The sequence below is a fragment of the Dermochelys coriacea genome, chromosome 1, assembly GCF_009764565.3.
Source record: "Dermochelys coriacea isolate rDerCor1 chromosome 1, rDerCor1.pri.v4, whole genome shotgun sequence".
NCBI classification, from domain to species: domain Eukaryota; kingdom Metazoa; phylum Chordata; order Testudines; family Dermochelyidae; genus Dermochelys; species Dermochelys coriacea.
Window position 1 is genome coordinate 107,211,351 of NC_050068.2, and position 17,994 is coordinate 107,229,344.

The window sequence follows — 17,994 nt, forward strand, 5'->3', positions numbered from 1 at the left end:
TTGCCTTCTGTAATACAATCACATAGTGTGTACATAATAAATAACCTTACCACATCCAAACATCAACAGCTTCCAGCAAGCCCCTGAAAGAGCTCCATCTGCTTACAGATGAGGTTTACCTTTATAGAAGAAAATTCCATTTTGCCTGAGAAGCGGAGTTGTCAGTCACAGTCTACATAGAATCATAGAAATGTAGGACTGAAAGAGACCGTGACAGGTCATCTAGTCCATCCCCCAATACTGAGGCAGAACCAAGTATACCTAGACCATCTCTGAGGGGTGATTGTCTAACCTTTCTTAAAAATCTCCAATGATGGGGATTCCACAACCTTGCTTGGTAACCTATTCTGGTACTTAAATTTTTCTAACTTTATGGATAATTTCCTAACAGCTAATCTAAATCTCTCTTGCTGCGGATTAAGCCAATTACTTCTTGTCCTATCTTAAGTGCACATGGAGAACAACTGATAACCATCCTCTTTCTAACAGCCCTTAACATGTTTGAAAACTGGTATTGGGTCCCCCCTTGGTCTTCTTTTCTCAAGATTAAACATGCCCAGTGTTTTTTACCTTTCTTTTTAGGTCAGGTTTTCTAAACTTCCTATAATTTTTGTTGTACTTCTCTGGACTCTCTCCAACTCATCCACATCTTTCTTAAAAGTTTAGCTACCAAAACTGGAGACAATACTCCAGCTGATGACTCATCAGTACTGAGTAGAGGGGAACAATAGTATTTTTCATACCTGCATCACATTGCTGGTTCATATTCAATTAGTAATCCACTATAATCCCCAGATCCCTTTCAGTAGTACTATTGTTTAGTCAGTGATTCCCCAACTTGTAATTGTTTGTTTGATTTTTTTTAACTTCCTAATGTAGAGCTTTTAACTTGCCTTTATTGAATTTCGTCTCATAGACCTTTAAGGCCAGAAGGGACCATCATGATCATTCAGTCTGACCTGCTGTACATTTCAGGCCACAGAACCTCACCAACCCACTCCTGTAACAGTCCCATAACCTCTGGCTGATTTACTGAAGTCCTAAAATCATGATTTAAAGACATCACATAATAGATATTCCCCATTTATACTAGTTTAAAGCTGAAAGTGACCCGTGCTCTAGACTGCAGAAAACTTGTGAATTCAGACCAATTCTACAATTTGTTAAGGTCATTTTGAATTCTAATCCTGTTCTCCAAAGTGCTTGCAACCTGTCCAAGTTGGGTGTCATCCACAGATTTTATAAGGATACTCTTCAGTCCATTATCCAAGCTATTAATGAAAGTATTGAATAATATCAGACCCATGACAGACCCCTGCAGAACCCTACAATATACATAGATTCATAGATACTAAGGTCAGAAGGGACCATTCTGATCATCTAGTCCGACCTCCTGCACAGTGCAGGCCACAAAATCTCACCCACACACTCCTACGAAAAACCTCACCTATGTCTGAGCTATTGAAGTCCTCAAATCATGGTTTAAAGACTTCAAGGAGCAGAGAAGCCTCCCTCAAGTGCCCCATGCTACAGAGGAAGGCGAAAAACCTCCAGGGCCTATCCAATCTGCCTTGGAGGAAAATTCCTTCCCAACCCCAAATATGGTGATCAGCTAAACCCTGAGCATATGGGCAAGATTCACCAGCCAGATAATACAGAAAATTCTTTCCTGGGTAACTCAGATCCCATACATCTAATATCCCATCTCAAGGAATTAGTCCTATTTACCCTGAATATTTAAAGATCAATTACTTACCAAAATCCCATTATCCCATCATACCATCTCCTCCATAAACTTATCGAGTAGAATCTTAAAACCAGATAGATCTTTTGCCCCCACTGCTTCCCTTGGAAGGCTATTCCAAAACTTCACTTCTCTGATGGTTAGAAACCTTCGTCTAATTTCAAGTCTAAACTTCCTGGTGGCCAGTTTATACCCATTTGTTCTTGTGTCCACATTGGTGCTGAGCTGAAATAATTCCTCTCCCTCTCCTGTATTTATCCCTCTGATATATTTATAGAGAGCAATCATGTCTCCCCTCAAACTTCTTATAGTTAGGCTAAACAAGCCAAGCTCCTTAAGTCTCCTTTCATAAGACAAGTTTTCCATTCCTCGGATCATCCTAGTAGCCCTTCTCTGTACCTGCTCCAGTTTGAATTCATCCTTTTTAAACATGGGAGACCAGAACTGCACACAGTATTCTAGGTGAGGTCTCACCAATGCCTTGTATAATGGTACTAAAACTTCCTTATCCCTACTGGAAATGCCTCTCCTGATGCATCCCAAAACCGCATTAGCTTTTTTCACAGCCATATCACATTGGCAGCTCATAGTCATCCTATGATCAACCAATACTCCAAGGTCCTTCTCCTTTTCCGTTACTTCTAATTGATGCGTCCCCAATTTATAACTAAAATTCTTGTTATTAATCCCTAAATGCATAACCTTACACTTCTCACTATTAAATTTCATCGTATTACTATTACTCCAGTTTACAAGGTCATCCAGATCCTCCTGTATAATATCCCGATCCTTCTCTGAATTGGCAATACCTCCCAGCTTTGTATCATCTGCAAACTTTATTAGCACACTCCCACTTTTTGTGCCAAGGTCAGTAATAAAAAGATTAAATAAGATTGGTCCCAAAACTGATCCCTGAGGAACTCCACTGGTAACCTCCCTCCAGCCTGACAGTTCGCCTTTCAGTAGGACCCGTTGCAGTCTCCCCTTTAACTAATTCCTTATCCACCTTTTGATGTTCATATTGATCCCCATCTTCTCCAATTTAACTAATAATTCCCCATGTGGCACAGTATCAAATGCCTTACTGAAATCTAGGTAAATTAGATCCATTGCATTTCCTTTATCTAAAAAATCTGTTACTTTTTCAAAGAAGGAGATCAGGTTGGTTTGGCACGATCTACCTTTTGTAAAACCATGTTGTATTTTGTCCCATTTACCATTGACTTCAATGTCCTTAACTAATTTCTCCCTCAAAATTTTTTCCAGGACCTTGCATACTACAGATGTCAAACTAACTGGCCTGTAGTTACCTGGGTCACTTTTTTTTCCTTTCTTAAAAATAGGAACTATATTAGCAATTCTCCAATCATTCGGTACTACTCCTGAGTTTACAGATTCATTAAAAATTCTTGCTAATGGGCTTGCAATTTCAGGTGCCAATTCTTTTAATATTCTTGGATGAAGATTATCTGGGCCCCCCGATTTAGTCCCAATAAGCGGTTTGAGTTTCACTTCTACCTCAGATATGGTAATATCTACCTCCATATCCTCATTCCCATTTGTCATTCTACCATTATCCCTAAGATCCTCTTTAGCCTTATTAAAGACTGAGGCAAAGTATTTGTTTAGATATTGGGCCATGCCTAGATTATCTTTAACCTCCACTCCATCCTCAGTGTTTAGCGGCCCCACTTCTTCTTTCTTTGTTTTCTTCTTATTTATATGGCTATAGAACCTTTTACTATTGGTTTTAATTTCCTTTGCAAGGTCCAACTCTACTCGGCTTTTAACCTGTCTCACTTTATCCCTACATGTTTTGACCTCAGTAAGGTAGCTTTCCTTGCTGATCCCTCCCATCTTCCACTCCCTGTATGCTTTCTGCTTCTTCTTAATCACTTCTCTAAGATGCTTGCTCATCCAGCTTGGTCTACAACTCCTTCCTATGAATTTTTTCCCCTTTCTTGGGATACAGGCTTCCGATAGCTTCTGCAGCTTTGATTTAAAGTAATCCCGGGCCTCCTCTACCTTTAGATCCATAAATTCTTCAATCCAATCCACTTCCCTAACTAATTTCCTTAATTTTTGAAAGTCAGCCCTTTTGAAATCAAAAACTCTAGTTGCAGATTTATTTTTGTTAATCCTTCCGTTCAGTTTGAACTGAATTAGCTCATGATCACTTGAGCCAAGATTATCCCCTACAACCATTTCTTCTATGAGGTCCTCACTAGTCACCAAAATTAAATCTAAAATGGCATCCCCTCTAGTCGGTTCAGCAACTACTTGATGAAGGAATCCATCAGCTATCGCATCTAGGAAAATCTGAGCCCTATTATTATTACTAGCACTGGTCCTCCAGTCTATATCTGGGAAGTTAAAGTCTCCCATGATCATGCAGTTTCCATTAGTATTTACTTTATTAAAAACATTAAAAAGGGCTCTATCCATATCCAAATTAGATCCCGGAGCTCTATAGCACACCCCAAGCACTATCGTAGGAGAGGCTTTACTAGTTATCTTCCCCAATGTAATTTTGCCCAGACGGACTCTGTCTTATCCATTGCATCGCTTCTTATTTCTTTACATTCTACCTCATCATTGATATACAATGCTACTCCACCACCTTTACCTTTGTTTCTGTCTTTCCTAAACAGCACATACCCTTCAATACCTGTAGTCCAGTCATGACTACTATTCCACCATGTTTCTGTTATTCCTATAATATCTGGTTTCACTTCCTGCACCAGTAGCTCTAGTTCCTCCATTTTGTTACCTAGGCTCCTTGCATTGGTGTACAAAAATCTTAATTTTTGCTGTTTGGCCTCGCTCACATTTTGTACTCTATTAGGCACAGTCATTCTACAGTCAGTATAACCTATTAGACTAGTATCCACACTGCCCTTGCTCCTTATATACATTCTCCTACCCACGGCTGTATCCTTTCTTACTTCGTCTTCTTCCCTCTAAATGCTAAAATCTGGCGTGGAGATTACCTGGATATCTCCCCCAAATTCCTAGTTTAAAGCTCTCTTTATCAGTTGTGCCAGCCTGGCTCCTAGAAGTCTATTTCCTTCCCTACTCAGATGAAGTCCATCCCGAGAGAACTGTCCTCTGTCCATGAATGCCTCCCAGTGGCCATACATCCCAAAGCCCTCCTTATAGCACCACTGCCTAAGCCATCTGTTGACAGTCATAATACATGTTCTCTGTTTGATAGCAAACCCTTGATAACTACTCTTTGAGTTCAGTTTTTCAACTAGTTGTTCCACCCACTTATAGTTAATTTCAATTAAACCACATTTCCTTACTTTGCTTATGAAAACAGCATGTGGGACAACGTAAAAGCCTTACCAGAAACAAAATATATCACATCTACTGCTTCCTCTCTATCCACTAGGCCAGTAACCCTGTCAAAGAAGGAAATTCGGTTCATTCGGCATGATTTGTGCTTGACAAACCCATGCTGGCTATTATTCCAACCTTTAGGTGATCTTTTAGATATGCTGGGTCCAAGCCATTGAGTGCCTTGAAGATAAGGACCAAGAGTTTGAACTTGACTCAATAGAAAATCAGTGTAGAAAGCAGAGGACAGGGTTGATGCACTTGTGGTAGCCCATGTTGTTGAGGAGATGTTCTGCAGCATTATGTACTCAGAGTTTCTGAAGGATTAATGGTTCGTGCCATGGATATCACATTGCTATAGTCCAGCTGCATGTATAACGAAGGTCAAGTCATCGTGCTCCAGGATGGTAGGCAGTCTACCAGTCATGTGAAGATGGTAGAAAGTGTTACTCCTAGATCCTGCTCTGTGAGAGTTTAATGTAAGTAAGGAGTCCAGGACCACTCCTAAATTACAGTCTGGTGAGGTCCTGAAGTTCCATAGCTGTCTAATGGACCTCACAGTCTGAACTTCCACCTTCCCCAAAGCAATGCAGTCCCAGAATGTTTCTTCTTGTCCCCCTCAAGCTCTATCTAACACTGAGAAGACCTCCTAAAATTTCTCAGGTGCCCTACTGTTGTTTCTCAGAGCATCATTCTGTGTATTACCTTTCTGGGAATATGCTAACTATAATCTGAAGCGACTGCTATTTCTTCTTTGATGGCTTCAGCATTCCCACTTTGCCGCAAACTTACCATCAATGGACAACTCCCAAAAGTGGGAATGCATAGTGGTGACTCTCAAAGAACAATAGTTTCTAGCAAATTAAATGTTAAATGTTTAATGGAAGTTGGAGCTTGCCTGATAGACTATAGTAGTTGTTTATATTTATTCCTTAGTCACTGAAGAGACTGATTGCACAGAAATGATACCAGATGATTTTAGTATTGCCAGAAGTTAATTGAGACCCAATGTGGACATTTCAGTATGTTGGAGGAAAAAATGTATTCCTGAGTCAGTTGACACCTGGCTGTCATGGATATAAGGAAGTAAGCCAGGGTCATTCAGCTTCTCAAAAATCTGAAAAGAAAGTCAGCAGTTAAGCCCAAAGGAAATCAAGTCTGAAAGTTTCCTACTTCTCTGCTCCCAAGCCTCACTTTCAGAAAGAAAGCCATTATTTCTGAGAGTAAGTGCCATAGCATTAAAGCATAAGGGCATAGCCTGATTCATGAGATGAAGCAGAATTTATTTTCCCCTCAATGTTTGTCATTACAGCATAGGAAACAGTATTTTACAAGTACTGGTGATTGGCTAAAAAACATGGTTTCAGGTCTCAACCACTTTTCAGAGTATTATTTTTTGTTATACAAAAAGTGAAGAGACTGGAGCCAAAACAGCTCTCTGATATATTCTCACAAAATGGTTCAGCTCTAATCTATCAAACATTATTTTGTCTTTTGGAACAGCTCTGCTGAAGACAGCACGGTCTTTGAGAGATAGAGAGAGAGATGCAGTTTCAAAGAATGATTTGCTGAAAAAAGGACCCAATGTCCACACTTACAATACAGAGTCTGCTTGCTGACTTTGTAACTACTGAGTAGGTCAAGTGATCTATGAAAGGGAGTGATAATTTCCTCGCTGTGTATAGGCATAATTTCTACTGGACAAAAATAATACAGTACATCTTTGGTTTAGAACTCTATTATATTTCCTTAACTTTATACATTTTATTTCACACACAGATTAAAAAAACTTATTTCACCTTATAGAAGAATAGTGCACTGTTAGGTTTGTTTCTGAATTCCATTAAGCTGTTTTAAGAGAATGATGTTTTTGATTCATGCTGATCAGAAACCTGATAGTTCTTAACAGTTCTTCCCATATCTGGAGATGAGCAAACCAAGATGATTAATAGGCATATTTATCCTTATTTAAGTGGATTTCTTAAAGTAGTTGAATGAGGTTGGTTTTAGTTTTGACTGCCTAAATAAGGCCTGATAGTGTTGGCATGTACAAGTGTTCGCCATCACTGAATGTTTAACTTATTAATCAATCAAATTGATATTTTCTATTCCACTTTGGTGGAACCACAGTCATGTAATGACTCTGATTCTTGGGCAGTTCTGTTCAGGCCAGATTCCCTGTGCTGTCTATCTGTGTTAGAGTAGTAGTGCTGCAGTAAATGCTGTGCAGCAACAATAAAACGGGGGCTAAAACACAGGCCAGGATCAGCATAATGGTTTTCAAGACACATCTCTTTCTTCCACCGTTGTCCCCTTTTTCTTACTATACCAACAGTAGGCTGGATGACTGACATGCTGGCTCTACGTCCTGCGCTGGCTGTGTGACCCCAGTGGGTTCATCCTCTGTGGAATGATTAAAATCATGGCTTTAGGGCAAGATTATGTCACATGTGGCACAAAGCAGCCATACAGCCCTGAAGTATCTGTCCTAACATCTTTATTTAGGGAAAAAATTGTGATAGTGATTTTGATTGCTAATGGCAGCGTTCGAGACTAAGTCAGAGCTTGGCACTGCCAGTGGGAATTTTTGCACTGAAATCCTTATCATTATAACAATTATGTTTTATATATACAATGGGAAACTTTCAGTGTAAATGACTTTAAAGGAAAACAACAAAAAGGAGAGGGGGAGTTTCCATGAGAGTACAGTGGGCCCAATTTTCCACTGCCTTGCACCTTTTCCAATCATTTACACTTGTGAAAAATGGGTGTATAATTCTTTCAAATCAGAATGGAATCATTTTATAACTACTTTTCACTCTCTTTGCACATAAATGACTACACAAGATGCAAGACAGTGTATGTATGGATCCAATGTGTATATCTTCTATAACAGGTTGTATCTAAATTGAACAGAAATGGTGGCTGCTTCTAGGACAGTGGTTCTCAAGGCCAGTCTGCCGCTTGTTCAGGGAAAGCCCCTGGCGGTCCGGACCAGTTTGTTTACCTGCCGCGATCCGCTGGTTCGGCCAATCACGGCTCCCACTAGCTGCAGTTTGCCACTCCAGGCCAATGGGGGCTGCGGGAAGGGCGGCCAGCACGTCCCTTGGCCCACATTGCTTCCCGCAGCCCCCATTGGTCTGGAGTGGCGAACCACGGCCAGTGGCAGCTGCGATCAGCCGAACCTGCGGACGTGGCAAGTAAACAAACCGGCCTGGCCCGCCCGGGGCTTTCCCTGGACAAGCAGTGGACTGGCTTTGAGAACCATGTTCTAGGAAACAGAAGACTTCCAGAAATGTAAAAGTGCAATACCCAAAACACACAGTTAGAACAGTTACATACACAGCTTTAAATCCATTACAATGCACACTGTGACCAACACCCCACTCTCACCTCAACTCTCACCTCCTTTGACTTTTCCCCATATGTTCATCTACTGCAGCCTAATGGCAACCCAACTTACTGGGAGTAGACACCTTTGTCTATGCTCCTTGATTGAGACTGAGAAGGAAGTGTAGTATCCAGAAATGCTTTACTTTTCTGCACCTCTCTTCGTGGATGTTTGTATGGAACCAACTATTCATACTCCAGTAAGCATAACCAAAACAAGATTTATTAAAAAGAGAGAGCAAATAGAATTCAAATAAAAGAAACAGTGCTTACTGTATTTAGGTTTACACTTCGAATGAGCAAAATAAATAGGCATTCTCAGAAGAAGAATGAGAAGTGAATGAATAGTTTACATCTCATAAAAGCAGTTCTCTCCTCTGACCACTCTTTAGTCAGCCTGCTTGCAGACCATCTGTTTTATCTAATCCATCCTTCTGGGTCAGCTTGCATGTCCAGACATGTTTCCTTTGAACCAGGCCTGCCACACCTCACCCCACACCAGTCTTATCCAGTTCTGTATATGCACAGTAGGGTCTTGGTTCACTGCCCACTCCAGGAGATGGATCAGCAAGGACACAAAGTCCCTCAGTGATGCTCATTGGTTGTCCTCTAAAGGTTCAGTGATCCAGCCCAGATGCTGCATTTCACAGAGCAGTCTGCATACCTCTGCCCCAGCCAATTTCTGTATCATCTTTTCAGACAAACAGATTGGGGTTTTCTTCAACACAACACCCATCCCCACATCTACATGCTAAATTTCTGTTGTGAATTAGGGACCGTACCATCTGTCATAAACACTTAGAGATCCATACCATCTGTCATAAATATTTTATCAGTAGTTATTAAATGCTTATGTTGCACTGAAGTTTATGTTGAAACTAGCTGCATACTGTACCGAATATACAGTACTGATATTATCCTGTATACAAAACATGTTTGATTTAGCGTTAAGGTTTTTTGAGTGCATTTCCTTTGAGTGCATAACCAATACAAAATAATATCTGCATTTTATTTTAACTTCAGTTTCTTTCTTTTCTTATTTCAGGGAAGGTTTATAGTTACATTATACTTGGTCTGTTTCTCCCTCTTTCAAGGGTTTGACTACTGTTTCCTCTGATAAGCAAAACCAAATATATAAGACCACCAATATTACCAATCTCACCAATAGAGAGTTTTGCCATTAACTCTCAGTGGAGCCAGGATTTTACCCATTATATTTATAACCTCTTGAGTTTTTACTGGCAGCGTTTTGACTGTGGCTCTTGCATTAGATTTATGTTTGTCTTTCATCTTGTACTATTAGATCCTTTTATAAGGCGTAAATGTCTATTTTCCATCTTTTGTGATAGCTAATGGTTTTTAATTTACGTCAAAAACAATCCATTTAATGATTCACTTGTTTGTTTGTTTGTTTTAATCAGCAAGGATTTATACGTACATGCTGGAGAAGTCCCGTGTTGTCATGCAGCCTCTCAACCAAAGCAATTTTCTTGTTTTTTACTTGTTGATGGATGGGCTGTCCTCTGAAGAAAAGTACGGCTTGTACCTCAGTAATTTGTCTGCACACAGGTAGGAGACCAATTTCATGTTTGCTATGGAGCTAATATAATTTTTTTTCTATTTAATGCCTTAATTCTCAGAGATGCTGAGCACCTTCAACTTCTGTTGAACACAGAGTCATCATTTTGAAAAGATGTTTGCTTAAAATTATTGTTCTTTTTTAAGTGATTGTCCACATGGATTTCATGTAACCCAGGCACATGAGATTAGATTCTTTTGGCAATAAGTTTATGTGGAGGCCAGGCCTGTGCCCTAGAATTTTTTTGAAAAAGGGGATAACCATTTCTATAGCTGTTTGTTCCAGACCAGAACAAAAAATGCTAGTGTTCTGTTCCAGAGAGGCCTCCAGCCAGGGATTCCTGTCAGATGCCTTTTTCCTCCCCTGGACTCTGGGACTGATGTATGCCTTACCCTGATCCTCATGATACCGAGAGTCCTGAAGAAGCTGAGGCAAGATCTTGCAGGATCTATGCACATGAGAGTCCCAGCAGGGGCCAGGCAGTTATGGCATTCAGATCTGGTGAAGCGCTCAGCGCAGCCCCATGTCATTTTGCCTGCTTTGCCCAACACAGTCTCACAGCACAACAGTCAGATCTGACATTCCAAACATTTGACAATCTGGATGCTGGCTGGCTAACAGTCATCAAAAGAAGCTGTTCAGGGACGTTCAGACCATTCTGCTCCAAAGCAGGAAAGTCTCAGCTAGACTGACTAAGGCCTTGTCTACATGGCAAGTTGCTGTGCAGCAAGCCAAAGTGTGAATCTACAACACCCCATATTGCCACACAGTAATGTTTTCTGTGGATACTGCTACATGGTCCACTGAACATCCCGGAGTGCAGTAGCAAGCCAGACTCCACTCCAGCACATTCAGTGTCCACACTGTGCGGCAAACTGGTACACTCTAGATTCACACCCTGTCTTGCTACAAAGTAACCTGACTTGTAGAGAACCCAAACCAGCTGATCATCTTAGTACCAGATGTTATCCTCAACAACACCCATTTTAGCTCTACCAGACTATTTATTAGCCCTTAAACAATCTGGACTTTCTGTTAATTCCATAAGATTCATATGGCACCAACATCTGCACATTGTTCTCCTATCCAGGGCTATGCTATATTTTCTCACCCTTCAGTGACTAGATTCCTTACAGGCTTTTTTTTTCCTCCCAGTTTGGGATCCCCTTCTTCTTGGCACCTCAGTATATTATTAACAGGATTGATGGGTACCAGCTTTGAGTCCTTAACAAACCTATTCCCTCTACCACGTATCAATGAAGACTGACTTTTTAGTAGCCATTACATCAGCTCAAATGGTAAGGGAGATACAGGCCCTCATGGCAGTGTCTCCCTTATGCCATGTTTCATAAAGACAGTCACTTTAGGCCTCATCCCAAGCTCTGTCTCAAAGTTGTTACAGAATTCCATTTGAACAAATTTATTCATCTCCCAGCTTCCTTCCCCAAGATGCACTCAACCCCAGTGGAAGCTAAACTTCATATACTTGATGTAATAAGGGTATTGTCATGGTACCTTAACAGGACAAAAACACTCAGGAACATACAGTATCTAGACAGTTTATGGCTTTTGCTGATAGACTTAAGGGTCAGGCACTACCCTCACAAAGATTATCAGAATAGGTGTCCATTCTATAAGAATTTATTAGAAGATAGCCAAGTTAGATCCACCTATCCATAATAGAGCTCATTCCACAACCATTGGGGCCCCTGGATGATCGAGATACAAAAGGAGCACTTAACAACAATAAAGTCATCACAGAGAAACTAAATGAATTCTCAAAAAGAAAAGGAGTACTTGTGGCACCTTAGAGACTAACAAATTTATTAGAGCATAAGCTTTCGTGAGCTACAGCTCACTTCATCGGATGCATTTGGTGGAAAAAACAGAGGAGAGATTTATATACACACACACAGAGAACATGAAACAATGGGTTTATCATACCACACTGTAAGGAGAGTGATCACTTAAGATATTCAGTCTTCATGGCTGAGGATGTTAGGCAGATTCCGAAACCTGAGCTATCTTTTGTAGGTGACAGATCTGAGGAATTGTCACAGATTGAAGTGTCACTAGAGGAGCTTTTGGAATTAATTGAGAAACTTAACAGTAACAAGTCACCGGGACCAGATGGTATTCACCCAAGAGTTCTGAAAGAACTCAAATGTGAAATTGCAGAACTATTAACTATGGTTTGTAACCTGTCCTTTAAATCAGCTTCTGTACCCAATGACTGGAAGATAGCTAATGTAATACCAATATTTTAAAAGGGTGTTATTCCTTCACCCACTTACTTCCCTAGTCCTTCTCACATGAATAGTGAGCAACAATACCCGAATTCCAAAGGTGCAAACAATTCAATGTTTATTGGGGTGAACTTCCAGCAAGCATCATTCCAGTTTCCTTCCTTCGTGTCCCCCTTCCCAGCTGACACCGCAGAGCCTTACACCTGTGTCCCTGTTCCCATTCCTGCCCTTAGCCAAACATTATTCCAATTTCCCCACCCCATTCCCTGTTCCCATTTCCCCCTTTAGCAAAACATGATTCCAATTTCCCCACCCCCATTCCCTGTTCCCATTTCCACCCATACACCCCCACCCACTTCCTGATTGACTGCAGACTATATAGTAAAACTTGAGTTCTGCTTAGCTATACCTTAACCAATCATTTTCCTGAAATTTTACTACCCAGTCCTAACATATTGTAACATGATTATGTAACCAATTATATCCCACCATCTTAATTAGTTTACCCCCAGCAAAATTAATTATACAGCAGACAGAAAGAATCACAGAAGCAGACAGAGATTATACAGACAAACAATGGCAAAGTGGGAACTATAATGACAAAACAATACAGAAGTGAGGATTTCACATCCCAGCTATTGATAAGTGAGTTCTTGCTAGACAGGATGCTATCAAACTAAGTTTCCTTTCACATCTTCTAGGCACTTCCCTTTCTCTGGAGGTGATAGGCATTATCAGGACAGGACTGTATTCCTAACAGCCCAATAGCACCTTATTTCAATGTGACTAGTTTGGAATGTGAGGATGTGACCGGTCGCTTCCCAGCTTATGGCTGCCTCTGCTGCTTAGCCAAAGGCCTTAGCCTAAGCACAGGGCCTCAGACTGTCACAGTAAGAGAAGGACCTTATGCTGGCAGACAGTGATTTTGATTCTTTAAACCTCTATAACTAGCCAAGTGATAGGAATACACCTAAAATTCTTAGAGTACAGGCCTTTACAGACAGGCCTGAATATCTATATCCTAACAAAGGGCTCCAGAGGTGATCCTGACAATTACAGAGTGATAAGTCTTACGTCAGTACCGGGCAAATTAGTTGAAACAATAGTAAGAAATAAAATTGCCAGATACATAGAAGAACATAAATTGTTGCGCAAAAATCAACATGGTTTCTGTAAAGGGAGATCATGTCTTACTAATCTATTAGAGTTCTTTGAAGGGGTCAACAAACATGTGGACAAGGGGGATCCAGTGTACTTAGAAAGCCTTTGATGAGGTCCCTCACCAAAGGCTCTTACGTAAATTAAGTTGTCATGGGATAAGATGGAAGATCCTTTCATGGACTGAGAACTGGTTAAAAGACAGGGAACAAAGGGTAGGAATAAATGGTAAATTTTCAGAATGGAGAGGGGTAACTAGTGGTGTTCCCCAAGGGTCAGTCCTAGGACTTATTCATAAATGATCTGGAGAAAGGGGTAAACAGTGAGGTGGCAAAATTTGCAGATGATACTAAACTGCTCAAGATAGTTAAGACCAAAGCAGACTGTGAAGAAGTTCAAAAAGATCTCACAAAACTAAGTGATTGGGCAACAAAATGGCAAATGAAATTTAATGTGGATAAATGTAAAGTAATGCACATTGGAAAAAATAACCCCAACTATACGTACAATATGATGGGGGATAATTTAGCTACAAGTAATCAGGAGAAAGATCTTGGAGTCATCGTGGATAGTTCTCTGAAGACGTCCACGCAGTGTGCAGAGGCAGTCAAAAAAGCAAACGGGATGTTAGGAATCATTAAAAAAGGAATAGAGAATAAGACGGAGAATATCTTATTGCCCTTATATAAATCCATGCTATGCCCACATCCTGAATACCGCATACACCCCTCATCTCAAAAAAGATATACTGGCATTAGAAAAGTTTCTGAAAAGGGCAACTAAATGATTAGGGGTTTGGAACGGGTCCCATATGAGGAGAGATTAAATAGGCTAGGACTTTTCAGCTTGGAAAAGAGGAGACTAAGGGGGGATATGATAGAGGTATATAAAATCATGAGTGGTGTGGAGAAAGTGAACAAGGAAAAGTTATTTACTTGTTCCCATAATATAAGAACTAGGGGCCACCAAATGAAATTAATGGGCAGCAGGTTTAAAACAAATAAAAGGAAGTTCTTCTTCACACAGCACACAGTCAACCTGTGGAACTCCTTGCCGGAGGAGGTTGTGAAGGCTAGGACTATAACAGGTTTAAAAGAGAACTGGATAGATTCATGGAGGTTAAGTCCATTAATGGCTATTAGCCAGGATGGGTAAGGAATGGTGTCCCTAGCCTTTGTTTGTCAGAGGGTGGAGATGGATGGCAGGAGAGAGATCACTTGATCATTACCTGTTAGGTTCACTCCCTCTGGGGCACCTGGCATTGGCCACTGTCAGAAGACCGGATACTGGGCTGGATGGACCTTTGGTCTGTCCCAATATGACCATTCTTATGTTCTTATGTGTAGCTCAGACAGCCTCTGCTGCCTGTTTCAAGAATGTTCCTATTTCTGAAATTTGTAGGGCAGCTACATGAAGCTAAGTCCACACATTTACAAGACTCTATTTTTGGTAGATGCTTTTAGAGCAGATGCCTTTTTTAGTAGGGCTGTCATCCAGTCTTTGTTAAAGAAGATTTCATATACCTACCTCCAAGGAAACAGATAACTGTTTCTTAATCACCAAGAGTGAGATCCATGTGGACAGTCACTCAAAGAAGAAAGAGCAGTGGCTTACCTTACAGTAACTGTAGTGCATCAAGATGTGTTGTCCAGATGGATTTCACAACTCATCCTCCATTCCACTATTACGGAGTCTTACTCTTCCAGGATTCTGTATTGGTGAAGAAGGTGAGGAACAGCTGAGCCTCCTTTATGCTTTATGTCCTTGAGCAGCATGGCACAGGGACATCTAGGACACAGGCAAAACCCCAACTTACACTGCTGCTCAGAATAATCTAATCTTGAGTGCAAGGGGCACATGCAGATCAAGAGTGGAATCCATGTGAACAACACAACTTGAAGAATCACAGTTACTGTAGGCTAAGTAACTCTTCCTTTTTTTCCCTCTTAAATTGGTCATCTGTTCACAGCTTCAACTAGATAACAGCAAAATAAAATAAAATAAAATAAAATAAAATAAAGAACAATAATAATTAAAATAATTAGAAATGGGTCATTTGATGTCTCAATGTTTGAATGTTTCCTTGGCATTTTCTGTCAGTTTGTGCAACTTCCATACTGGCTGACACTTGAATAAAACAGCTGTCTTAGATTTTCAGGCCTGTAAAGAGGCTGATGATGTAATTTTCATTTCTGGTGGAAAACCTTTATCTACACTGATTTTTTTAAGCACAAATATTTATGGTAGCACTGCTTGGTAACACCTTAAGTTCCTTACTCTTTTGGTATTTAAATATGTTGCCACATTTCAGATAGAATGAGCTAGTACAGCAACTTTGAAACAAATATGGAGCTACATTGCTTCCCTAAAAAGATAATTTCAAAAGGGAAAAATCAGTGAAATTTGTCTTCTGATTTTTTTTCTTGTAAACCCTTTGAAGACTTTTAAGACCAAAACAGATTGTTTTGCTGCGCTTGAGAGCATTAATTTATTTCTCTTTAGCAAAAATTGTTTGGAATCACTGAGTTTATTCAGAAAATAGCACAGTTTGCAGTTACTTTGCAAGGAGTTCCAGCAAGAAACAACTCAGCAAAGACCTGGATAATTAGATTCATACGAACAAAGAAGTTATCTCATCAAATAGCTGATCAATATTCAAAAAGAACAAAGTAATATTTCTAAATAGATACATGTGTAACCCACACACTCCTGGGTGTGGTGTTTGATCCCATCTAGTGGCACCCAGACCACTTAGAGAAAGTTAAATGAGTCTGCTCTACAGCCTTAGCTAAGAGCCAGTTGGTTTTTAGCTCATGCAGTAGAGGCTCATGCACTGAGGTCCCAGGTTCAATCCCGCCCACTGACGACTGGGGTCTGTCAAAGTTATACTTGTACATCGTAACTCCAGCTCCAGAAGTAATTTATAGCAGAATATATACATAAAGTTACTTTTATTGATAAAGCTTTGTTTATATACAGTAGATTGTCGTTTGCACTGTTAAGAAACATTTTGGTCTGTATTATGCCTTTGTTACACACGAATAGTTCAGTTAGCCAGGTTCATCCTGGTTGCCAGAGTTACATCAGAGATTAATTTAACATCATGACACTCTTTGCATGAGTAAGGCAAGCAGGATTTTGTCCATCATCAACTTCTTCTTTCTGACTGATACTTTGATGAGATCATATCATTCTGGTAACACCAATGATTGAATCTGTTATGTTTTCTTTAAACATGTAAGCATGATACTAATAACAAATTAAATTAGGTAAAATCCCCTTTGAAACTGAATTTTAGTTCATGCTCAGCTGGTTGAAATGGTTTGTGTCTGACTTTTGTTCCTTTCTTAATTTGTTTAAAATTGCAGCCATTAGAGAGAAGACTGAACAGTCTCAAGATTATGCATGGTTTGTTAAGGTTACTGGCTATGCCTTTGTTCCCATTGAGATTTAATCAAGCACGTTGAGTAGAAAAGGCTTTAAAACAACTCTTATTTGTTCCTGATTTTCAGTATAAACATGAACATTTTTATTTAAAGAAATAAAAAATATTGTTATTATTATTAATAATAATAATAATAATTAATAATTTGTTTTAAGCATCATCATCTGGAATGGATGACATGTTGTTGTCCCTTCTCTGAGAAGTTGACTTATAAGATTAATAGATAGTACAAACAAGAAACTCTGGGATGAAATGAGACTTTTGTCATTGATTTCAACTGGGCCAGAATCTCATGCCAAATGACTAGAGAAGAAATTGGCTATGAACCAGCTTTTAAGTATTGTAGATTTTCACTTCTTTAAAAAATATATATGTATTTTGATCACTTTCTCCTTTCATTCTCTCACTACAATTGATGGAGAGACGTTGAAAGGTTCATGAAATGTGAAAGATGTATTTTTAGGGATGGCTTTGAATGATAGTAGTTTTGTACCGGAGGGGAGACTATTCCAGTCACAGGTTACTACATGTCAGAAGGTACAAAGCTGAGTGTGGGAGGAGACAAAAGAAGCAGATAGGCAGGAAGATCTGACATAGTGGAAAAAGTGAGATAAGGAGTCAGAACAATAAGAGCTGTGATGTAGCCAGGGCTGGAATTGTGCACCAGTTTAATTGTCAGTGCTGGGAACTTGGAAATGATGCATAGATGAATGGAAGCTAATGAATAGATTAGAAAATGGGAGTGATGCTTTGATGAAGAGGAAGTGAGGAAGATGATTTTGTCATTCACATTTTTGATGGACTGAGTGGGTGGGAATTAAGAGAGAAACGGGAGGCAAGATTTGAAAAGACTTCCATAGGCAATGTCAGAGATGACCAAGGCATGGACAAGGATTTTATAGGCAGGAATGCTGATGAAAAACAATTTCTGGAAATGAAAAGCATGAACTGTGGAAACAGCTTGGAAGGTGGAGGGGAAGGAATAAAGGAGGCAAGTGTGACACTGAGATTGTGAGTCTAGGTGACGGAGATGAAAGTGTAACTAATAGCAGTGATAGAAAAGGGAGGGACAAATAAGGGGGAAATAAATTCG

General features: G+C 39.9%; 1 protein-coding gene across 5 annotated transcripts in view; it reads left to right on the forward strand.

The window, feature by feature from the left end:
• MYO16 (myosin XVI) overlaps window positions 1–17,994 on the forward strand; it is a 627,399-nt gene that overhangs the window by 381,170 nt on the left and 228,235 nt on the right. For all 5 annotated transcript variants that reach the window (XM_038387064.2, XM_038387062.2, XM_043509217.1 and 2 more), the window contains exon 16: window positions 9,895–10,042. In XM_038387064.2, the coding sequence (XP_038242992.1) occupies window positions 9,895–10,042 (148 nt within the window). The remainder of the gene's footprint in view (window positions 1–9,894; window positions 10,043–17,994) is intronic.